The sequence below is a fragment of the Panthera leo genome, chromosome B4, assembly GCF_018350215.1.
Source record: "Panthera leo isolate Ple1 chromosome B4, P.leo_Ple1_pat1.1, whole genome shotgun sequence".
NCBI classification, from domain to species: Eukaryota; Metazoa; Chordata; class Mammalia; order Carnivora; family Felidae; genus Panthera; species Panthera leo.
In genome coordinates this window covers 29,312,376-29,338,169 of record NC_056685.1, presented here as the reverse complement: position 1 = coordinate 29,338,169, position 25,794 = coordinate 29,312,376, and the positions used below count along the sequence as shown (strand labels likewise).

The window sequence follows — 25,794 nt, the reverse complement described above, 5'->3', positions numbered from 1 at the left end:
TTTATTATCTTAGGCAATACATATATCATCATGAAGAGAATGTTGTTAGAAATACGAATGATAAAAGAAGTTCTAATAACATTAAAAGGGTTATTTACCATATTCAAGTGGCATTTATTCAAGGATGGATCAACATCTGCAAATCAATCAATGTGACACATCACATTAACAAAATGAAGGATAAAAATCATATTACCTCAATAGATGCAGAAAAATCTTTTGACAAAATTCAACACCCATTCATGATAAAAACTGTCAACAGAATGCTTATAGAGGGAATGTATTTCAACATAATAAAGACCATATATGATAATCCCACAGCTAATAAGATCAACAGTGGAAACCTGAAAGGTTTTTCTCTAAGATTAGAAACAAGACAAGGATTTGTACTCTTACAACTCTATCAGAAAGAGAAATTAAGAAAATCCCATTTACCATAGCATTCAAAATAATAAAATACCTTGGAATAAATTTTACTAAGGAGTCAAAAGACCCATACCCTAAAAACTATAAGACATTGATGAAAGAAATTGAAGAAGACAAAAATAAATGGAAAGATATTCCATGCTCATGGATTGAGAGAATTAATATTGTGAAAATATTCACACCACCTATAGCAATCAAGAGATTCAATGCAATCCTTATCAAAATTCCAGTGATGACTTCCAGGGAAGATGGCAGAGCAGAAGGACCCTAAGCTCACATTGTCACAGATACAACTGGAAAATACTCACATCAGTGTTAATAACCCAGAAAATGACCCAAAGACAGTAAGAACAAACTCCACAGCTAAATGTAGAGAAGCTGTCACACTGAAAAGGGTAGGGAGGGCAGAGATGCAGAGGGGAGCTAAAGGGACCCATAGGACTGTCCACAGGAGCAAAGGGCACTGCAGGTGAGGAGACGGGAGAGAAACAGCCTATCACACTGGGGAGCCCAGATGGCAAAGACAAATCCCTATAACATTTGGCTTTGAAAACCAGACGGGCTGAATTTTGTGAGTTCTTGTAAACAGTGGGACTTAAGACCTGAAACTTTAAAAAGTATTGGGCTCGGCTCTCTGGGAGCTAGGAGGATGAAAGGAAACTGAATCCCTGCCCTAAAAGAGACAGCACAGCACACAGCCCTGCATAAATACAGCATAGAAACAGCAGTTTGGAAAACACCTGGGCCATTAAGTAGGAATATTTGTTTACTTATCCCAAAGCATGTGCTGGAGGAGCAGAGATCCTTGGGAGACTCTCCAGGAACAAAGAACCTACCCACAGCCATTTCTTTTCCCACCCTCTAGCCTAAACACATGGTCACCTTTGTGAACCAGCACTACCCTAACACTTGATTCCTAAATTGCTAACACCATACATCCTGTCCACAGGCTTCTGCAGATCTTCCCCCTCCAATATACTGTTGACCAGAGCCCATCCAAAGTGATGTCATAAGACTTTAATACGTAAGCAGCCCCGATTGGGGCCAGCACCACTCCAGTGACTCTTCCCCCTGAGGAGAGAACAGTACAATCCCAGCAGTGGGTGGGGTAGTCCGCACCCACCAATGAAAGCTTCACAGGAGACAACACAGGGAACACACCCTGCAGTTCAATGATACTGCATCTCTGATAAATGCCAGGTCTAACTCAACTCAAGCCTAAGGCAGCCCCAGACTGGATCACTAACACTACAGGGACCAAACACTGGCCACAACAGGTAAAAATTCATGTAACTTCTCAGCCACAATAGCAGAACACATGCAACACACATAGGAGATACCTCTGAAGTGCCAGGTTCAGGTGAACAGAGGACACTGCCCTGCAGGGCACTATAGAAACCCTTCTTCATAACGCCACTACTTTCAAGTGTAGGAGATATAACTGACTTTCTAGCACAGAGAAACAGACAAAATGAGGAGACAGAGGAATATGTCTCAAATAAAAGAACAGGACAAAATAGGTGAAGATTAAGAGTACACTTATCTTGAGAAGCACTGATTGATCTATAGAATTATTAAATCACTATATTGTACACCTGAAACAAATATAACAATGTATGCTAACATTACTGAAATCAAAATTCAAAAAATTTTTTAAAATTCCTATGGCATTTTCATAGAAATAGAACAAATGATCCTAAAATTAAATGGAGCCACAAAAGATCCCAAACATTCAAAGTAATCTTGAGAAAGAACAAAACTTGAAGCATCACACTTGCATATTTCAAACTATATTACAAAGCTATAGCGATCAAAACAATATAGTATTGTCATAAAAACTGACACATATCAATGGGACAGAATTGGGAGCCCAGAAATAAGCCTGCACATATACAGTCAATTAAACTATGAACAGAGCCAAGAATATACAATGGGGAAACACAGTCTCTTTTTATTTTTAATTTAAATTTTAGTTAATATACAGTGCAATATTGGTCTCAGGAATATAATTCCATATTCACCACCTACATACAACATCCAGTGCTTATCACAAAAAGTGCCTTCCCTGATACCTATTCACCCATCTAGGCCATCTCCCACCACCCCTCCATCAACCCTCAGTTTATTCTCTATCGTTAAGAGTCTCTTATGGTTTGTTTCCCTCTCTTCTCCCCCACCCTTCCCATATGTTCATCTGTTTTCTTTCTTAAATTTCACATATAAATAGAAACCTATTGTATTTGTCTTTCTTATTTCACTTAGCATAATACATTCTAGCATCATCCACATCATTGGAAATGGCAAGATTTCATTCTTTTTGATGACTGAGTGTATACACATACATACATATACACTACATCTTCTTTACCCATTCATCAGTAGATAAACATCTGGGCTCTCTCCAAATTTTGGCTATTGCTGATAGTGCTGCTAAAACATTGGAGTGCATGTACTCTTCAAATCTGTATTTTTGTACCCTTGGGGAAATACCTAGTAGTGCAATTGCTGGGTTGTAGGGTAGTTCTATTTTTAGTTTTCTGAGGAACCTCCATACTGCTCTCCAGAGTGGCTGCAACAGTTTGCATTCCCACCAACAGTGCAAAAGGTTTCCCCTTTTTCTGCATCCTCACCAACACCTGTTGTTTCTGGTGTTGTTAGTTTTAGCCATTCTGACAGGTATGAGGTGGTATCTCATCATGGTTTTGATTTTTATTTCTCAAATGATGATTGATTTTGAGCATTTTTTCATGTGTCTGTTAGCCAGCTGGATGTCTTCTTTGGAAAAGGGTCTATTCATGTCTTCTGTACATTTTTTAACTGGGTTGTTTGATTTTTGTGTGTTGAGGTTGATGTTTTTTGTACATTTTAGATACTAACCTTTTATCTGATGTCACTTGCAAATTTCTTCTCCTATTCCGTTGGGAGTTTTGTTGATTGTTTCCTTTAATGTGCAGAGGATTTTTTATCTTGATGAAGTTCTAGTAGTTTATGCTTGCTTTCATTTCCCTTGCCTCAGGTGACCAGTCTAGAATGAGGTTGCTCCAGATGAGGTCAAAGAGGTTACTGCCTGTGTTCTCCTCTAGGATTTTGATGGTTTCCTGTCTCACATTCAGGTCTTTCATTTAGAATTTATTTTTTGGTTGGTGCAAAAAAGTGGTCCAGTTTCATTATTTTTCCTGTTGCTTTCCAGTTTTCCCAGTACCATTTGTTTAAGAGACTGTCTTTTTTTCCATTGGATATTCTTTTCTGCTTTGTTGAAGATTAGTTGACCATATAGTTGTGGGCCTATTTGTGGGTTTTCTATTCCATTAGACAAGTCCATTTTTGCCAGTATCATACCTTCTTGATGATTACAGCATTGTAATGTAGCTTGAAATCCAGAATCTTGATACCTCTAGTTTTTTCTTTATCAGGATTGCTTTGGTTATTTGAGATATTTTGTGGTTCCATACAAATTTTAGGACTGTTTATTCTAGCTCTGTGAAGAATTGTGGTGTTATTTTGATAGGGATTTCATTAAATGTGTAGATTACTTTGGGTAGTATAGACATTTTAACTATTTTTCTTCCAATCCATGAACATGTAATGTTTTCCCATTTCTTTGTGTCCTCCACTTACTTTCACAAATCTTCTATAGTTTTCTAAGTACAGATCTTTTATCTCTTTAGTTAGGTTTATTCCTAGGTATTTTATTGTTTTTCATGCAATTATAAATTCCTTGATTTCTTTTTCTGCTGCTTCATTATTGGTATATAGAACTCCAACAGATTTCTTCACATTGATTTTATATCCTGAGTCTTTGCTGAATTCATGTATTAGTTCTAGAAATTTTTTGGTGGGGACTTTCTGGTTTTCTACATAGAGTATCACATCATCTACAAATAGTGAAATTCTGACTTCTTCCTTGCTGATTTGTATGCCCTTTATTTCTTTTTGTTGTCTGATTGCTGAGGCTAAGACTTCTAGTACTATGTAAAATAGCAATGGGGAGAGTGGGCACCCTTTTCTTGTTCCTGACCATGGGGGATAGTCTCTCAGGTTTTCCCCACTGAGGATAATATTAGTTGTGAATATTTCATACATGATCTTTATGATGTTATGTTCCATTTTTCCCTATTTTGTTAAGGGTTTTTTTTTTTATCAATAATGGATTCTGACAATGGATTTTGACAATAATGTCAAATGTTTCTTCTTCATGTTGACAGGATCATATGGTTCTTGTCCTTTCTTCTATTAATGTGGTGCCTCATGTTGATTGATTTGTGAATATTGAACCAGCCCTGCAGCCCAGGAAAAGTACCGCTTGATTATGGTGAATAATTTTTTAAGGTGTTGTTGAATTTGATTTGCTAGTATCTTATTGAGAATTTCTGCATCCAGGTTCATCAGAGATATTGGTAATTCTTTCTAGTAGGGCCTCTGTTTGGCTTTAGAATTAAGGTAACACTGGGTTCATAGAATAAGTTTGGAAGCTTTTATTCCATTTCTATTTTTGGAACAGTTTGAAAAGAATAGGTAATAACTCTTCTCGAAATGTCTGGTAGAATTCTCCTGGGAGGTCATCTGGCCCAGGACTCTTGTTTGTTTGGAGATTGTTGATTACTGATCCAATCTCTTTGCTTGTTATGGGTCTGTTCAAGTTTTCTATTTCTTCTATTTCTTCCTGCTTCAGTTTTGGTGGTTTGTATGTTTTTAGGAATTTGTCCATTTCATCCAGACTGCCCAGTTTGTTGGCATATAATTTTCATAGTATTTTCTTATAATTGTTGGTATTTCTGTAGTGTTGGCTGTGATCTTTCCTCTTTCATTCGTGATTTTATCTATTTGGGTTCCTTTTTTTATAATGTGGCTAGTTTTATCAATTTTATTCTTTCAGTGAATCAGTTTCATTGATCTTTTCTTCTGCTGATCTCTGCAACAGGGTTCCTCTGGAGTCTTCTGTGTTTCTTTCAAGCCCAGCTAGTATTCTTATGACTGTTGTCATAAATTCTTTTTCAGTTATCTGATCTCAAAACAGCTGTGTTTGAGGGACCAGGAATATTTAGGGTCCCCCTACTTTTCCACCATCTTAAGTCCTTTGACTGTCTCTTTAAAAAACAGTGTTGCACCCCCCCCACACACACCAAATTGCTTCATGAAAATGAAGAACATGTAGTTGAAAACTGGAGAAGAGTTAATCCTTGTATAAAGTAGTAGAGAACTTGACTGAACTGTGTTCTGTTGGGTAGAAAGTAGAACTTGTAAGCAATGAATGTGGATATTTAGTTGAATTTTCTAAGCAATGTGTTTAAGGCACAGTTTGATTTCTTTGTTGTTATAGGAAAATGCCAAAGGAAAGAGATAAATTGAAGAAAATATTTTAAGCAAAAAGAACCAGAACATGAATATTTAGAAAATTCTCAGCCTATTTATATTTAAAGCAAAAAGAAAGAATGCATGCTTTGAAGTCACAACCCAATTTTCTGGCTAGACAACTGTTTTTATAAAGAAATTTTGGATGTGAGTTGTGGATCTAATCAACTACTACAGCAGAAACACTGCCAGCCTAGACCAAAGGGAACAGAGATAGAATAAAATGAAGGAAGGCTGTCAGACTTTTGTAAGACTTTTTAGAGAAAAAAGTGAATTGATAAAGCCATTCTATGATGAAATATGCTATTCTACAAGAAAAGGGAAGAATAACTCCAAAGGGTAGTTCAAACATCACTGGAGCTACCACTGCTACCAGAGGCCAAGGGCAAAGGCCAAAAGGTTAGGCTGTTGTCTCTTCTGTTCCAAGGAGTGGGGCTGCCACCCATAGCTAAAGTAGGACCAAACTCCAGATTTCTAAGGGAATAGTGCATGAAACTAATAGGAATTATTCTCAAGCCTTGAAATCTAACCTAATCTAATTCTCAAGATTTGAAAACTGGTTTAAGACCTATGGCCTCTTTTTTCCTTCTAATTTCTTCCTTTGGGAATAGAAATGCCTGTTCTATGCCTGTCCCACTATTGTATTATTGGGAGAATATAATTTGATGTTTAGTTTTACAGGTTCTCCGATGGAGAAGAATTTTGCCTCAGGATTAAACATACTCCAAGTATTACCCATAACTGGATGACTTAGATGATGATATTTGGGACTTTGAGTTGATGATATTTAGGTGAGATGCTGGAGTTAAAACTGGGGACCTAGGAATGAGATGAGTATATTTTGCATGTGGGAAGGACATGGATATTTAGAAGTCAGAGAATAGATTGTTATGGGTTGAACTGTGTTCTCCTCCAACACCAAAAATATGTAGAATTCCTAACCACAAGCAACTCAGAATAAATACCTTGTCTTTATAAAGATAATCAAGTTAAAGTGAGGTCATTACAGTGGTCCTTAATCCAATATGAATGGTGTCATCAAAACAGGATATTTGGAAAAGGGGCATGCACATGGGGAGAACACGATGTGAGGATGAAAGCAGAAATAAGAGCCTCTATAAGGCAAGGATAACAAAATATTACCAGCAAACTATCAACAGCTAGAACAAAAACATTAAACAGACTCTCAGTAACAATCCCTCAGATGGGACCATCACTGATGACACCTTGATATCAGAATTCCAACCTCTAGAAATTCAAGACAGTAATATTCTGTTGTTTAAGTTATCCAGTTTGTGGTCCTTGGTTATGGAAGCCCTGGGAATCTAATACAAAGGAGAAACAGATAACACTTTCTGTTTTGGTGTCTGAGTCCAAGACCACCAGCACCTTTACCAGATACAACTGTGTGTGAGTCACATTGGACCATTACAGACCTCCATTGTTATGACCTCTACTAATGAATATATATTGATATAGATGTTTTGTCTAAGGGTATCTCTGACTGAATTCACTCCCAAACCATCAAGGAAATTACTGCAGTTAGAGCCATTTTATGGGGCAAGTGAGGACCATGAACCTATTCTGCTAACAGTGCCTAGAGTGCTAGTGTCTACCCCCCAAAAATCAATTAACTAGGGGAGAAAAGATATAAATACTTTCATTTATGAGCTTCATGAACCCAAAGTTTTCTGTGAGACTAGTTCTCCATTCAATAGTTCCGTCTGACCTGTGTACATGGTCCCAGGTACACAGAGAGTCAATTGATTGTGGCTCAGTGACATAGTACAGCCCTGTGCACTAATAAGTAACTGATGATGGGACTGTCACAGAGGGTATTGCCCAAGATAAAGGAAATCAGTATACAATAATTGATTTCTCAGACTCCTTTTTCATCCTCACCATCCATATAGATGATCAGAATCATTTTACACTTCTATGGAATGAATCACAATGTACAACTAAAGTCCATAACTCTACCTATTCCCCCCCTATCTGTCATCAATGGATAGGGCATAACCTAGAAGAAATCCCACTCCTAGAGGGAGCATAAATTTCTACTATGTTGATGATGACATTTTCCTGGTGGGTCCAGACAAGGGCAACATAAAATGACTGCTGCCTTGTTGGCCTACATGTAGCAACACAGCTAGGCCATTACTACAAACAAGGTAGAAAGACTTAAAATCCAGGATATGATCTAGAAAGAGGCACCACATCTTATTCCAGAGGAGGAAATTGCCAAGCCTTTGGTCTACTATATCTCAACATATACAAAGAGTCCCAGTGATTTTGGAACTACTCAGCTACTGGTTTATTCATATTTTCCAAACAAGGATCTAATGGCATCCATCTTGGGTTACCAGTAAGACCACTATTTTTTATTAGTCCCCTAACCAACAGAATGCCTATTTTGACTAGGGAACTCCCAATGAGTAAGTTAGAATAATAGGTGATAAGACTGCTGACCAGAATCATATTTCTAGATTCACTTGTGTTGGTCATGTTGATTATCAGTCTCAATCAAACCTCCTCATAAGATCATGTCAATACATCTACAACACAATCCATAGCTTAACTGACACATTTCAGGACATGGTAAAAGTGTCTATTGCCTAGAGAAAAAACGTTGACCAATGGAGAGAAGGTCATGAAAATAGCAACTCTGATGAAAAATCCAGGCAATGGCCTTACAAAGTCATCTTTGAATCTAGTTGCCAAACAATGGGGTCTCTCAAAGGAACAAATTGGTGGGCTCTCTACCAACAACTCATGGCTAGGTTGTGAGTCATGAGGTTCCCATATAGTAATGGCTACTATGACTAATACAAGTGCTATTCCTTCCAAATATCCCAGTGAACCTTGAGACTTGTGTAGTTTACTTCCTTGATGAAGGGGGTAATCTTTTAAAACTGAGTGAGAGTGACACTTTGTGGGGTCCATCAATACAAACCCTTCTTACTTTTACCAAGACCTCTAAGCTTTCAGAAATGAACATGACCAGAAGTTAGACGTACTCAAGGCCATTATGTTTCTAGTGGGGACCTGAGGACCTATGCTAAGGTCAGAATACAAAGTAGAGGTGGTAAAAAATTACATTTCTTGGGCCTTTTGGATACTGGTGAACAAATTACTGTGACTCCACAATCTCTGACACAAGGATGAGGAGGAAACATAATTCTGAGTGGTCTGAGGCCAACACCAGGCCTCTTTTCTAGACCCAAGTATGATTGAATTCCTTTGGGCCACCCCCATTATTATGGCTTTTACTGCCTAATACATCATTGGTACTTTCTATACCAACCAGTGCTTGCATTTCCCCTAACCTCTGATCAGATTTTCTGAAGGTAGGTTATTTTAGTGGAGTATATGTAAGATCATCACCTACCAAACCACTGGCACCTAGGACCACTGTCTTCCAAACACAATGCCAAAAGCCTAGAGAAGCCTAAAAAAGGGATAACTGCCCTCACTGTTAAACTTTAAAAAGCCAACAAAATATGCAAATCATTTCTCTATCCAATGGTTCCACTTGGCCTATGTGCAAAACCTCTGAAGTCTAGGCTTTAAATTGATTAGGGCTATGCAATGTGCCAGTGCTGCCTTTGGCACCAGTTGTGACAGTTATAGAGGCTATTGCCCAAAGTGAAGGAACTTACTATACTACAATTAACATCACAAATGCCCTTTTCAGCATTCCCTCTCCATGCAGATGGTCAGGATTAATTTGTTGTATATAGAATGGATTGCATTATACCACAAATGTCCTTCCACAACACTCCCTAAATTCCCTAATTATCTGTAACCGATGCTTGAAAAAGTCCCTGGAAAAAGTCCCACTCCTGGAGGGAGTGCTAGATTTCCAATATATGGATCAAATCATCTCAGTAGGCCATTATTATCAACAAAGTACAAGGACCTAAAACCAAAGAAAAATGTCTGGGCATCCCAGAGAAGCCAATTGTCGTGCTTTGGGTCCACTGTTCCCTCCAAATAAAAAATAATCTGATCATTTGTTAGACTATTCAGATACTGCTACACTCTCACAGGGATAAGAGCACCCATCTGTCAGGTTACCATAAAGACCTTTGGCTGGGACTCTACTGGACAGGATCCCCTTGGAGATCCTTCAACTGACTATCTTAGCTTCCCATTTTCTGGGCCCCTCTGATTTCCATTTGCTGTTTCAGTTACAGATCTCAGCAACACCTAATTTTGCCTGCTAGAGCCTATCGAAGAAGTCACAACAGGTCACAGGCACCCCCTTGGACTTTGGGTCTACAAGCTGCCAAAAAAGTGCATATCCTTTATGTGACAATTATTGGTTTTGGTGAAAACTGAGAACATGACTTTGGTTATGTAATAATCTTCTGATAAGAAATTCAAACCAAAACACATTAATGTATTTCCTTTTGTTCTCTAGTTATATTAGGGTATTCACACTTTAGGCAAAGTTTAAAGTTTCTATAAAACACATGCTCAAATACATATTAACAAACCAAAGAAAGTTCTCATGCATTTAATTTAAACCAATATAGGGGTGCCTGGGAGGCTCAGTTGGTTAAGCATATGACTTCGGCTTAGGTCATGATCTCAGCTCAGGTCATGATCTCGGAGTTTGTGAGTTTGAGCCCCACATCAGGCTCTGCATCAGGCTCTGTGCTGACAGCTCAGAGCCTAGAGCCTGCCTCAGATTCTGTGTCTTCTCCTCTCTTTGCTCCTCCCCTGGTTGCACTCTGTGTCTCTGTCTCTCTCAAAAATAAATAAACATTAAAAAAATTTTTTTAAACAATATAGAGTTACCTGTAATTATTATACTTACTACTGATTCTTTCCTCCGTGGATTTTTTTTGTTTTTTAAATTGTACTTGGGTTTTTGACACTGAGTCTTGATGTTTAAGCTTAAGATTTTCATCTAGCACTTCATTAAGAGCTACAAAAAGAGAGAAATTAATAAGAAAACAGATCTACTGTAAAATCTCTAGATTTCAAATTTATAACAAGAGAACAGTAACATTGTCTCCCATTTTTATAAATTAATAAATAAATTATCATAATACTAGATCTAATAGGAAAATTCTAAGAACATTTTTAATGGATGTGTATTGAAGATGTTTCTTTATTTTATAAATATTCCGGACACCAAGTATGCTTATATTAGACTCTAATTTTCTTAGGTTATTTATACTTTAGGTTAAAACATTCAGACACCAACCAATGAAAATGCATATGCACAAGATTAGTCAATATGGCCTTATTTGTAATTGCAAAATATTCAAAACCATCTAAGTGTTCAAACAGATTTGTTGAATAAATTGATATATATACCATAAACAATAGTATATGTAAATCAAACTATTATGCTATATACCTTAAACTTATACAATGATGTATGTCAGTTATTTCTCATTAAACTGGAAAATTCATATAGTACCAATTATGATACATTATGGTGTGCATATATGTTTGCACATAAATATATAATATATATGGTATATAGGGAATGTAATGTGGTGCAAATAACTGTACATATAGTGATATATCCCCTTCCCAGCTAAGCTAATATATCCAACCCTTGCCTGATATCATTTCATGGGGAAATGAAATATTGGCTGACACACTAGTAGAGCCAGTGCCCTTTTATGTTTAGATTTCTGCTTATATTTTATAATAAGTGAATAAAGCCTTAATTTTTACTTTCAACTTGGCTTGTTGTCTTAAGTTACTTCCTTCACATCTGGCAGCTCTCTCTTGGTGACAAATGGTGACAAGCAAGGTGGCTCAATTAAGCACAGTCTTTCTGGAAAAGTAAAAAGCATGAAGATACTCCAGGACGTTTTGAGATGTTAGAGAAGTCTATGAGATTTCTTGGAGAGTACCAGCTGATTATTTTCTAGAATCTGAGGGTCCAACAATGCACTTTGCCAGCCATATCAACGAATCACGGAATGCTATGGGCCACTCTTGGAGAGCACTAGTAGATTGATTATACACAATTTTTATGTTTGAGAGGTAACAGTGGTACTTTACTTCAGCTCCAAACTCCATGGCCAAAATGCCTGATGGGCCAAATTAGAGATTCAACAGAGGGGCTCTGCGAAATCTAGGGAATCAATTCCTTGGCTAATGTTACTGTCCTCCAATGATAAGATGAAAAATTGTTACACACTTTAAAAGTTTTAATTTATTTTTAATTATTTTGAGAGAGAGAGAGAGAGAGAGAGAGAGAGAGAGAGAGAGAACACACACACAATCAAGGGAGGGGCAGATCAAAAGAGGGAGACAAAGAATCCCAAGCAGGTTCTGTGCTGTCAGCGCTAAGCCTGACTCAGGGCTCAAATTCACAAACCAAGAGATCATGACCCGAACCAAATCAAGAGTTACATGCTTAACTGACTGAGCTACCCAGGTGCCCCAAGAAGGTAATCTTCTTTAACTTAGGAAGGGACAGTGGCACTTTGTGGGGTTCACCACTATAGTACCCTCCTTCAGAATAGTCTTACCACAGAAAACTTGATAGAGACTGACCCAAGTTGTTTTTCTTCCTCAGCTGGAGCTGTTTGGGCTCTGACAGCTTTGGTCCACTTATGATGGGTTCCCTATGACTAAAATACATGTTTGTACCACGACTGCAGAGGCACTAGCAGCTCTGCAAACTACTGGCGGTCCCTTAGTTCTACAATGAGAGAGTAAGATTAGTGGATGATAAGATTGTTAGCAAGATTCTAGGTTCATTAATGCCATTCCTGCTGGTTATCAAGGTGAATTAAACCTCCTCATAAGGTCAGGTCAATTAGTGAGTGACATAACCCAGATCATAAATGACAAATTTTTGGACAGGGAAAAAGCAACTACTAACAAAATAACAAGGAGCGACCATCAGATAGAGTGACATAGAAAAAAATAATCAGGCATATACTCCTAGAAGATTTGGGTAAGAACTTTCTCAGAGATCTCTGGGTCTTGTTACTAAACAATGGGAGTGAAAAGAAAAAATAAATGGACTCTCCACTTAGAAACTCTTGGTCAAGTAGTGTTCTAATAGAAGACAAACAGCAGTCTCCCTAGAGACTGCCCAGTGATGGTACCTCTGCTAATACAAGTGTCCTTCTCCCGGTGAATTATAAAATGAATCAAAGAGCCCTATAAATTTTTACCCAAACTTTTTGGCTTAAAAAAAAGACTATAAAATGACAATGTCCTTATGTCCACAGTGAGAAATGGAGGCTGTATGCCAAAGTCAAATTTCAAAGTAGACTGGGGAGAATTACATTTCTTGGGGCTTTTGGATAGTGGTATACAGGTAGGTGACTGTAACCCCCAGAATCCCTGGCATAAAAATGAAGGGGAAATTGATAATACTCACCGGTTTTCTGTCTGAAGCCACCACCACCAATACCCTCACCCAGACTTGACTATGGGCATGGATCCTTTGGGGCTACCACATATCACCATTGTGATGGTGCCCACTCCTGAATGGATTTTTGTTATAGATGTATTGTTTATGTGCACCCCTGAATGCATTCACACTAAACCCTGAAGGGAATTGCTGCAGTTAGCATCATTTTAATGGGGCATATAGAAGACTATAAACTTACCAGACTACCAGCATCTAGTGCTTTTGTCTCTTAAAAACCATATCAATGGTCTTAGGGATAAAAGGAAATAATTGCTCTTATTGTTGTGCATAAGGAAGCCGAGGTTCACCATCTGGCTTTTGATAAAGGCCTTGGGTGCCTGGACATAATCAATTATTGGTGGCTCAACTGTGTAGTACAGCCTTTGGCAATGGCACTACCTGACATTATAACTGTCATAGAGGCTAATGCCCAAGCTGAAGGAAATAAGCATGAGGTATTTTATATTACAAATGTCCTTTTTAGCATCCCTGTCCATACAGATCAGTTTGTCTTATGTGCAATGGGTTGCAATTCACCTTTAAGGCCATTCCACAAGACCATGAGCTGGAAAAAGTCCTATTCTTAGATGGAGTATTACTCTTCCACTATACTGATGACATCTTCCTAGTTGGCCCAGGCGAGGGCATAATCCAACAAGGACTGCATATCATGTTGACCACATAGAACAACATGCATGGGTCATTAATACAGACAAGGCAGGAGGACCTATGACCCATGTAAAATTTCTGAGAATAAACTGGGAAGGGACAGTGTGTCTTACTCCAGAGGAAGAAAATTCCAAGTTTTAGTAGTGTTCAGGCTCTTAGCTCCAATAAATACAAAAGATACCCAGTGATTGGTGGCACTCTTCAGCTAATGGTGGTCACACATTCCCTACATGGCTATCTTGATGGTGACACCCACCAATTAGATTACCAAAAAGACTTCTACCCTGAGTGGAACATGACAACATGCCCTGAAATTTCTTCAACTGACCACACAGACAATCCTTCTCCTTACTCCTTCTAATTCATTTTGCTTTTTGAGTTACAGGTCTCAGCAGCCTCTGTTTGCCAATTGAAATATGTCAGAGGTGCCCGTTCAGCTTTTGGACCCAATATCCTGTAGTTTATTGAAAGTAAACACGGTTTGAGAGACTATTAACTAATTATTGGGCGTTAGTGGGCACTGAGCTCAAGAGCCATGACATGAAATCATCTTATAACTAGACATTCCAAACAAATGTTAAATGGTTTTTATTTTATGATATTCACATTTTAGGCCAAAGTGTAAATTTTCTATAGATTATATGCTCAAATATATATTCATGAAGTAAAGGAAAAAAAAAGATCTGATGAGGTTAATTTTAAAAAATTTAAAGTTATAGGGGCATCTGGGTGGCACAGTCCATGGAATATCTGACTTTGGCTCAAGTCATGATCTCGCAGTTCATGGGTTCAGGTCCCACACTGGGCTCGCTGCTGTCAGCGAAGAGCCTGCTTCAGATACTCTGTCTCCTCTCTCTGACCCTCCCCTGCTTGTACTCTCTCAAAAATAAACAAACATTATTTAAAAATTTAAAGTTATCTATAATTATCATACTTTTTATAATTATTATAATCTATAATTATTTAAACAGTTGTTTCTGTACTTGCATTTGAAGCTTTGACACTGAATCTTGATGCTTAAGCATAAGACTTTTGTCTGGTACATCATCATGAGCTACATAAAGAGATTAATTTAGCCTCAATAGAAAAAACAGATCTACTGTGAAATCTCTAGATTTAAAATTTGTAACAAATACAGGTCGTTTTAATAACATTATAAGCAAATTACCATAAGACAGATGTGACACGAAAATTGTGAGAATACTTTTATTGGGTATGTGTTGAAGCTGTATCACTAACATCTCCATTATAATGTTTTAAATATAATGTTATACTATATATAGTTTCTAGTTTTCTTGGCTATTTATACTTTAAGTTAATACATACTCATATAACTAAAAGAAACTGTGTATGTACATGGTTATTCACTACAGAACACTTGCAATTTGCAAATATTCACAACCACACAAATTTACAAGCAGATTGGTTAAACTAAGGTATACACTACACTCTAACGTATCAATTATGGTAAATAATGTGGTACAAAAAGTGTACATACAGCATTAATATGAATGAAACAGATCTCTATAAACTGATTCCACTCAAGTGGATTTCTAGGAATAATGTTATATTAAAAAAACTGAAAAGGGGAAAACTTATATGCTACCTTGGGTATGGAAGAAGGAAACATAGTAAATATATCTGAAAACAATGTAATGGTTACCTACAAAATGGCAGGGGAACTGGCATTTGTTTGAGCATACCTTTTGTATATTTTTAACTTCTGAAGTAGGTTTAATGTTCTACATATTTCAAAATGAAATTAAATCAATAAGGGTAAGAAGGTGAAATGGAAACTGAAAGCAAATTAAGTCAGATTAAACTGCTGAAGGAAAAATAAAAGCACCAATTCATCAATACAATATTTAACATAAACACTTACTCTTGTACATGAGATTTGGGATAGGGAGGGGAAAGTCGACCACAAACAAATCATGAAATATTTTTGGCTGGTTTATTTTTCCATTGGTATATGCTAAGCTATTCTGAGACCATTTGAAAAGCATTGCAAGATTGAACAAATGAGTAAATGTGTTGATATTGTTCAGATATCAGCTACCCCAGCCCAGGAACCCATAAAATGGTAGGAGAAATTAGGTTGGGGTTTCTTCAGCTGTGACACCATTCCCCACCTCAGTATACACTAATGTATTTGACCCTTCTCTGGTGCTCTTCCATGGGGTAAAACAGAACGTTAGTGGAGCTGGTGCTCTCCCTTGTCTAGACTATAGCCATGGCATATGGTAGTAAGTGAATAAAGGTTCATTGTTACTGTAATCTTGTTATCTTAATAGGTCAATTCAAAAACTGCATCTCTGTGTAGCAAATTGCCACAATGAATGTGTGGTCAGTGAAGCAAAATACCTTCCTGGAAGGAACACTTTAGGAGGTGCTATGAGTCTGAAGGATATGATAAGGGGAAGGGTACTACTAGATTATTTGCAAGAGAGCCATAGAACACTATGCCAGTCAGGCAAATGTGTCCCAGAAAGTATGAGAAGATACCATGGGGCTCTCTAGAGTGCTACTGTATTGTTCACATAAGCTTTTCAGTTCTGTAGGAGAACAACTGTTTTTTTCTTTAGCCTCTGATTCAGCTACCAAGATGCCCAATGATTCAAATGAGAGACACAGCAGATAGGCTCTAAGAAAACTAAAGAAGCAGTTTTGTGGCTACACATGGGTAAAAAAATATTGGAGACACTGCATACTGAGTTACATTCAGGGATTACTGTTAGCTCTAGAATACCCCTAGATATAATGGACAACCTAAGATGCAGTGAGTTACAGAGACTCATATATTCATGAAAAAGAATGTAGAGTACAAGGATTGCTTCGCCCAGCAACGTGAAGAGAACTGGAGATTTGGGTGGTTTGCATTCATGAAGAAGAAGGTAAATCTTGTTAAACTTCATGAGGGAGAGGGGCACACTGTAGGGCTTGATATTGTAGAACCCCTTCTTCAGAGAACCTTAACAATAGTGCCCATATTGCCCAAAGAGACAGAGGAAAAGGGGATTAAAGACATGAACATCTGACACCATTCTCTTTCCTTAGCTGGGTACTATTCTGACATACCATTATGAGTTCCCTGCCACGGAAAAACATATTTGGATCATTTCTTACAGAGGCTCAAATGGCTTTGTGAGGCCCCCTAGTGGTATCTAGGGTAGCAGATGGAGTGAGGACAGTAATGATATGATTTTCAACTAGACTGCAATTTCTAGTTTGGTCCAGGCCATCTTCACTAGTTACTTATTTCAATTAAACTTCCTTAGAAGGCTATATCATTTGGTTCATGGCACAATCCAGATCTTAACTGACAAGTTTTCAAAAATGGAAAAAGTAGCTACAAACAAGATTTTACTGTTGAGCCAGTGAACAGAGAGACCTAAAAATGGAAATTGGGTACCCACTCCTGAACCATCTGGTAAGGGGTTTTTCTAAAGAAATCCCTAGGTCTAGTTACTCAATAATGGGGTCTCAAGGAAAACACTGATGGACTCTCCACCAAAGATTTCTAGACCAGGTAGTAGGCCATGGGTCCCAATGCACCTCACCACTAAAGTCCAAATTATGATGACCCTTGACTAATACAAGTGTTCTTCCCTTTGCTTCTCCAAGTGATATTGAGAAGAATCAAAGAACTATGTGCCACTTTTACTCAGACCTCTTAGCTTTCAAAAAAACAAAAATTAGGGAAGTGTTGGGTGAATATTCTTATGTCACCAGTGGTGATCTGAGGATGTATGCCAAGGTCAGAATTCAAAAGGGGAGTTGGGGAGAAAATTCATGTCTAGGGCCATTAGGATACTGGTATGTAGATGACCATGAACTCCATAACCTCTGAAACCAGAAACTAGGGGAAATAGATAATATTCTCTGATTTCTCATCTGAGGCTATCACCAAGGTGACACTTGGTCAAACACTACTATGAATGTATCCCTTCAGTCCACCATAAAACTGAATTTTTATAGCACCCACTACTAAATTTATAACACACCAAAAGTATTTTCTATGTGCAACCCCATTCACATGCTATATTTAGGGCTATATTTAGGGCCATTTGAGTGGGGCATGTAGAAGACTGCAAATCTCCAAACTAAATATCACCTAGTACCTGTGTCTCCAAAAATAAATTCCTGGGAAGAAAAAGAAATACTCTCATTCCTGAGCCTAATGAAGCAAAATTTCCCCCATAAGACTATTTCCAATTTTAATAACTAAGTTGCCCTTTCACATGGCTTTGGGTGCATAGTGACTTGATTAATTTTTGCAGGTAAGTACTATAGTACAGCCCTGGGTACTGGGGGTACCTGAAATTGTAACTGTCACACAGTCTTTTCCAAAATGAAGGAACTTGATATGCAACTAATGACATATCCAATGGCCTCTGCTGTATCCTGCTTCATGCAACTTATGTGGAATGAGTTGCAATATACCATTAATGTCCTTCACATGACTACCAAATTGCTCCAATTTCTGTAACCCATGAATAGGTCATGACTTCTAAATGTCCTGCTCCAGAGGGAGGACTAGTGTTTTTTTTTTTTTTTTAATATATTTATTTATTTGTGAGAAATAGAGCACAAGCGCAAGAGAGAGAAGAAGACACAAAATCCAAAGCAGGCTCCAGGCTCCAAGCACAGACCCTGACGCAGGGCTCAAACTCACAAACCGTGAGATCATGACGTGAGCCAAAATCGGAAGCTGAACCGACTGAGCCACCCAGGTGCGCTAAGAGGGAGGACTAGTTTTTAGTTGAATGGCCCCAGATAAGGATGCCACCCAAGAAGTACTAGATGCCCGCTTGACCCACTCGTAGCTCTTGGCTAGACTATTAGTACAGAAAAGGTACATTTACCTGGCACCCTAGTAAAATCCCAGACATGATTTCTAAAGGACATGATCTCTCATTCCTGAGGAAAAGATTAAGTTTTGGCTCACTCAACTCCAATAAATAAAAAGAGGCCCAGCAACTAGTGGGACTCTTGACTATTACATTCTCATTTTCCCTGTGTGAAATCCTTGATGATACCATCTGAGATTACCAGAAATGTTACTTATTTTTAGTGAGAATACAACAATAGGATGCCCTAAAGGCCCTCCAACAGACCTCCTGGCTCCCCACCCCCAATGCTCTTTTGATCTCTATTTCGTATTTGAATTATAGATCTCAGAAATATCTTTATGCCAACTGGACCCTATGGCAGAAGGCCACTGCTACAGGTCAGAGGCATCCATTGGGCTTTTGTATCCATAATTACCTGGAGTTGGCTGAAAGGCACATTACTTTGAAGAAATAATTATTCACCTGTTTTGGGGCCTTGGTAAATTATGAGTGCTAGTCTTGTGGCTATATAATGATCATAAGACCATAAATTCCAACCAAAGGGTATCAATATTTTCACTTTTTTTCTCTAGTTATCTTAGGGTATTCATATTTTAGTCAAAGTGTAACATTTCTATAAAATATATGTTCAAGTATAAATTCATGAGCCAAAATAAAAAGATGTTATAATGAGGTTATTTATTTTTATTGGGAGAGAGGAAGAGGGAGAGGGAGGGAGAGAGAGAGAGAGAGAGAGAGAGAGAGAGAGAGAGAGAGCGCAAATGCACAAACAGGAGAGGGTCAGAGGGAGACTGAGAGAAAAATTTCAAGCAGGCTCCATGGTCAGTACAGAGCCCAGTGCAGGGCTTGATTCCATGACCCTGGGATCATGACCCAAGCTGAAAATCAAGAATCAGCTGCTTAATCACTGAGCCATCCTGGTGCCCCATCTAATGAGTTTAATTTAAAATAAAATTATTTGTAATATTATACTTAGTACTAGGTCTTTCTCCTTTGTGGCTTCTTTGTTTCTGCACTTCAATTTCTGATTCTGACATTGAGTCTTGACGCTCAGGTAAATTATTTTCATCTGGTACTTCATCCTGAACTACATAAAGAATCATTTTGTCAACTAAATGAAAAAAAAGATACAATGTGAAATCCCTAGGTTTTAAATTTATAACAAGTGTGCATCAGCATTATTTCTCATTTTTAGAAAGTTATAATTAAATTGCATAATGCTAGATTTTATATGAAAACTGTGCTGTTGAACTAGTTCAATATTCACAAATCAATCAACATGATAAACCACATTAATAGAAGAAAGGATAGGAGCGCCTGGGTGGCTCAGTCGGTTGAGCATCCAACTTCAGCTCAGGTCATGATCTCACAGCTTGTGAGTTTGAGCCCTGCGTCAGGCTGCGTTGACAGCTCAGAGCCTGGAGCCTGCTTCAGTTTCTGTGTCTCCCTCTCTCTCTGTCCCTAACTCACCCACGTTCTGTCTCTGTCTCTCTCAAAAATAAGTAAACATTAAAAAAAATTTTTTTAAGAAAGGATAAGAAATATATGAGCCACTCAATAGATGCAGAAAAAGCACTTGACAAAATACAGCATCCTTTCTGTATAAAAACCCTCAAGAAAGTAGGGATAGAGGGAACATACCTCAACATCATAAAGCTGTATTCCAAAGACCCACAGCAAATATCATCCTCAATGGGGAAAAACTGAGAGCTTTCCCCTGAGGTCAGGAACATGAGAGGGATGTCCACTCTCACCACTGTTGTTCAACATACTGTTTGAAGTCCTAGACTCAGCAATCAGACAACAAAAAGAAATGAAAGACATACATTGGCAAACAAGAAGTCAGACTTTCATTCCTGTCAGATGCCATGATACTCTACATGGAAAACCACAAAGACTCCACCAAGAAACTGCTAGAACTGATACATGAATTCAGCAAAGTCAAAGGATATAAAATCAATGTACAGAAATTGATTACATTTCTATATACTGATAATGAAGCAGCAGAAAGAGAAATCAAGGAATCAATCCCATTTACAATTGCACCAAAAACTGTAAGATACCTAGGAATAAACCTAACCAAGATGTAAAAGATATGTACGCTGAAAACTATAAAAACTTATGAAAGAAATTGAAGAAGACACACAAAAAAAATGGAAAAACATTCCATGTTTATGGATTGGAAAAACAAACATTGTTAAAATTTTTATTCTATGCAAATCAATATACACATTCAATGTAATTCCTATCAAAGTAATGACAGCATTCTTCACAGAGCTAGAATAAACAATTCTAAAATTTGTATGAAACTATAAAAGACCCTGAATAGCCAAAGTAATGTCGAAAAAGAAAACTAAAGCTGGAGGCATCACAATTCCTGACTTCAATTTGTGTCACAAAGTTGTATCATCAATACAGTATGGCACTGACACAAAAACAGACACATAGATCAGTGGAACAGGATATAAAACCCACAACTGGACCCACAGATGTATGGCCAACTAATCTTTCCAAAGCAGGAAAACTATCCAATGGAAAAAGAGTCTCTTCAGCAAATGTTACTGGGAAAACTGGACAGCGACATGCAAAAAGAATGAAACTGGAACAATTTCTTACACCATAACAGAAATAATTCAAAATGGATTCAAAATGGATGAAAGACCTAAATGTGATATAGGAAAACATCAAAATCTTACAGGAGAAAACAGGTAGTAACCTCTTTGACCTCGGCCACAGCAACTTCTTACCAGATATGTCTCTGGAGGCAAGGAAAACAAAAGCAAAAATGAACTATTGGGACCTCATCAAGATAAAAATCTTGTGCGCAGTAAAGGAAACAACCAACAAAACTAAAAGGCAACCAACAGAATGTGACAAGATATTGAAAATGACATATTGGATAAAGATTTAGTATCCAAAGTCTAGTCTGTAAAGAACTTATCAAATTGAACACACAAAAAGCAAATAACCCAGTTAAGAAATGTGCAAAAGACATGAATAGACAATTTTCCAAAAAAGACATCGAGATAGCTAATGGACACATGAAAAGATATTCAGCATCCCTCAACATCAGGGAAATACAAATCAAAACCACACTGAGATATCACCTCACACCTGTCAGAACGGCTAAAATTAACAACTCAGGAAACAACAGATGTTGGTGAGGATACGGAGAAAGGAGAACCCTCTTGCACTGTTGGTGGGAATGAAAACTGGTGCAGCCATTCCAGAAAACAGTATAAAGGTTCCTCAAAAAATTAAAAAGAGAACTATCCTATGACCCAGTAATTGCACTACTAGGAATTTATTCAAAGGATACAAAATGCTAATTCGAAGGGACAGATGCACCCCAATGTTTACAGTAATGCTATCAACAATAGCCAAATTATGGAAAGAACCTAAATGCCCATCAATTTGTGTGTGTGGGGGGGGTGTGTATAATGGAATGTTACCTGGTAATCAAAAAGAATGAAATTTTTCCATTTGCAAAAACGTGGATGGAACTACAGTGTATTACACTAAGCAAAATTAGTCAGAGAAAGACAAATATCAAATGTTAACACTCGTGGAATTTTAGAAACACAACAGATGAACATAGAGGAAGGGAAGAAAAAATAAAAGACTCTTAAATACAGAGAACAAATTGAGGGTTGCTAGAGGGGAGGTGGGTGGGATGATGGGCTAAATGGGTGATGGGCATTAAGGAAGGTACTTGTTGGAATGAGTACTGGGTATTATATGGAAGTGAGGAATCACTGGGTTCTACTCCTGAAACCAATACTACACTGTTTGTTAAATAACTTGTATTTAAATAAATAAATTTGAAAAAAATAAAGGGAGAAAACTAGGGATGAAATGGTTGTTCTGTAAGTAATCTCTTGACATTTTTTTTTTTTTTTTACTTTTGTAAAAGGCGAAAAGATTTATACGATCTGAAGAGAAACCAGAGTATATATATTTTTTACTTTTGGAAGCAGGTTTGGGTTCCATTTACTTCAAAAATAAAATTAAATCACAAAATAGGAACTACAACTGAAAGCAAACTTAAAGAAATGAACATTGATAATTTAAAAGCATTAATGTAAATAACTCATCAATATAGTATTTGACACGGACCCTCGCTCATAAACAAGAGCATGGAAGAGAGACTATAAACACATGATAAAATATTTTCAGTAGGCTTGATTTTCTAGATTTATGTGCTAAGCAATTCCAAAAAAAATCTATGAGCATAATAAGAAGCAAATGAGTAAATGTGTTATGTTATTCAGAGTCAAGATTTACACAGCAGAAGAAAGGACACACACATGAAATGGAGGAAGGCAAGACAAAGCCCTGAGGGGATAGTAGATTAGAATTGAAGGTTTCCAAGATTCATCATGAATTCTAAATATGTTTATGCAGGTTTACCTGCACATGTATATGTATATAGGCATATGAGTATGAATATATACATGTACATATAAGTATATGTGAATACACCCAAGGAATCTAACTCTAGGCCAGATCTTATGTGTGATGTTTCAGACACAAACATAGATAGTTATAAAGGCATGGGAAAGAGAAGCTTCTCAATCCACAAAAGACTTGATACACAACTAGTCATGGTCTCAACCCCTTCTTCTCCCATGCTCTTGTCAATACATAGTGCATTCTTACTCTAGTGGCTTCTAATTGGAGGCTTCCTTATGGTTCTGGGGAAGAGGGGCTTGACTTAAGTATTGTTTACGCACTCCCTCTGTGTACACCACCTCACTGAGGGGCACTTGAAGAAATTTTTCTCAGTTCCACTTTAGTCAGGACTTTTCTACTCCTACCCCTGCTACCACTACCTCCCAAGAACACAGGATCCATAAAATAGCAAGAGACTTTTGTTTGGGGATCCTTCAGCTGTGCGATGATCCTCCCCTATATCTCATACCAGTTTGGACTGATGCATCTAATATTCATCCACTGCTGCTCCAAGAAAGGAAACGGAACACTGGTGTAGCTGGGGCCCTTTCCTGTTTAGACTCTTCTTGATACTATTGCATTAAGTGAATAAAGCCTTTTTATTTGTTACTTCTAATTGTTACTTTCATTTTGCTTTTTATTTTAATGGGCCAACTCAAAAACTGGCATATCTCTCAAACTGTAGTGCAGGCAAGGTCAATGAAGTCCAATGCCTTTACGGAAGGCACACTTTGGAAGATGCTAGTGAATCTGTGGGACGTTCTGGGGTGGGGTAGTGGGGTTCTATGAGGTCATTAGAAGAGTCTGAGAGCTGCCTGGGGCATTTTAGCAGTCAGGTCAGTATGTTTTGGACAGTCCTAGCAAACCATGTGGGGTGCTCTAGGAGAATGTGATTTTGGTTTTCACATAAGCTTTACAGTTCTGAGGGGGAACAAAGTTCTTTATTTTTAGACCTTGATTCATTGTCCAAGACACCTGCTGGATCAAATTAGAGATTCACCAGGAAACCTTTTAGAGAACTATGGAAGCAATTTGTGGCTACTGCTTATGGTTCACCAATGATGGGACCTAAAGTCACTGGAGACCCTGCATTCTAAGTTGCACCCAATAACTATTGTTAGCTCTAAGCATGCTCCTGGAACAGCATACCACATAGTGAATAATTAAGACTTGTACTTTAATGAAAAAGAATAAGCGCCATGGTATCACTTTCTCCAGTAACAAAAAAGATCTTAGAGACCTGCTTTCTTTGCCTCCATAGTAAAGGAAATAATCTTGTTAAACTGAGTGAAGGAAAAGGGCACATTTTTGGGCATCTCACTACAGAATACCATCTTCAGAAAGCCTTGACAGTAACCGTATTGACTGAAGAGGTGACACTAAATGGAGGATGAAAAGAGAAAACATCCGAGACTACTTACTGTTTTGGTTCTGAAAGGATGGCCCACCTGTGATGAGCTCCCTGCCACCAAAACAATGTTTGGATCACCATTACAGAAGTGACAGTGTCCCTTTAAGCCACACTAGTGGTCCTGATGAAGTGAAGACGGTACATGATAATATTTTTATTTTTTTAATTTTTTTAATTTTTATTTTTTTAAGCTGTACTATTTTTATATATATATATATATATATATATATATATATATATATATATATTTTATTATTATGAAATTTATTGTTAAATTGGTTTCCATACAACACCCAGTGCTCATCCCAAAAGGTGCCCTCCTCAATGACCATCACCCACTTTCCCCTCCCTCCCACCCCCCCATCAACCCTCAGTTTATTCTCAGTTTTTAAGTCTCTTGTGGTTTGGCTCCCTCTCTCTCTCTTTTTTTTTCCTTCCCCTCCCCCATGGTCTTCTGTTAAGTTTCTCAAGATCCACCTAAGAGTGAAAACATATGGTATCTGTCTTTCTCTCTATGACTTATTTCACTTAGCATAACACTCTCCAGTTTCATCTATGTTGCTACAAAAGGCCATATTTCATTCTTTCTCATTGCCACGTAGTATTCCATTGTATATATAAACCACAATTTCTTTATCCATTCATAAGTTGATGGACACTTAGGCTCTTTCCATAATTTGGCCATTGTTGAAAGTGCTGCTATAAACATTGGGGTACAAGTGCCCCTATGCATCAGCACTCCTGTATCCCTTGGGTAAATTCCTAGCAGTGCTGTTGCTGGGTCATAGGGTAGATCTATTTTTAATTTGGGGGGGAACCTCCACACTGTTTTCCAGAGTGGCCGTACCAGTTTGCATTCCCACCAACAGTGCAAGAGGGTTCCCTTTTCTCCACATCCTCTCCAGCATCTATAGTTTCCTGATTTGTTCATTTTAGCCGCTCTGACTGGCGTGAGGTGATATCTCAGTGTGGTTTTGAATTGTATTTCCCTGATGAGGAGTAACGTTGAGCATCTTTTCATTTGCCTGTTGGCCATCTGGATGTCTTCTTTAGAGAAGTGTCTATTCATGTTTTCTGCCCATTTCTTCACTGCGTTGTTTTTCAGGTGTGGAGTTTGGTGAGTTCTTTATAGATTTTGGATACTAGCCCTTTGTCTGATATGTCATTTGCAAATATCTTTTCCCATTCCGTCGGTGCCTTTTGGTTTTGTTGATCGTTTCCTTTGCAGTGCA

The 25,794-nt window shown here is 37.8% G+C and overlaps 1 protein-coding gene across 24 annotated transcripts in view; it reads right to left on the bottom strand.

Moving 5' to 3' along the window:
• Window positions 1–25,794, bottom strand: part of LOC122224032 (coiled-coil domain-containing protein 7-like) — a 233,006-nt gene that overhangs the window by 120,586 nt on the left and 86,626 nt on the right. For 19 of the 24 annotated variants that reach the window (XR_006204633.1, XR_006204632.1, XM_042945283.1 and 16 more), the window contains 2 exons: window positions 10,601–10,711; window positions 99–136 (listed from right to left, as the gene is read on the bottom strand). The exons of 1 other annotated variant lie outside the window; for it this stretch is intronic. Coding sequence is in view for 21 of the 23 variants with exons in the window: in XM_042945283.1 (XP_042801217.1) it covers window positions 99–136; window positions 10,601–10,711 (149 nt within the window). In the remaining 2 variants the exon portion in view is untranslated. Of the gene's footprint in view, window positions 1–98; window positions 137–10,600; window positions 10,712–19,671; window positions 19,787–20,340; window positions 20,436–24,572; window positions 24,684–25,794 lie in introns of those variants that run through there. 4 more of the 24 variants (XM_042945297.1, XM_042945298.1, XM_042945296.1 and 1 more) reach the window with 4 other exon arrangements.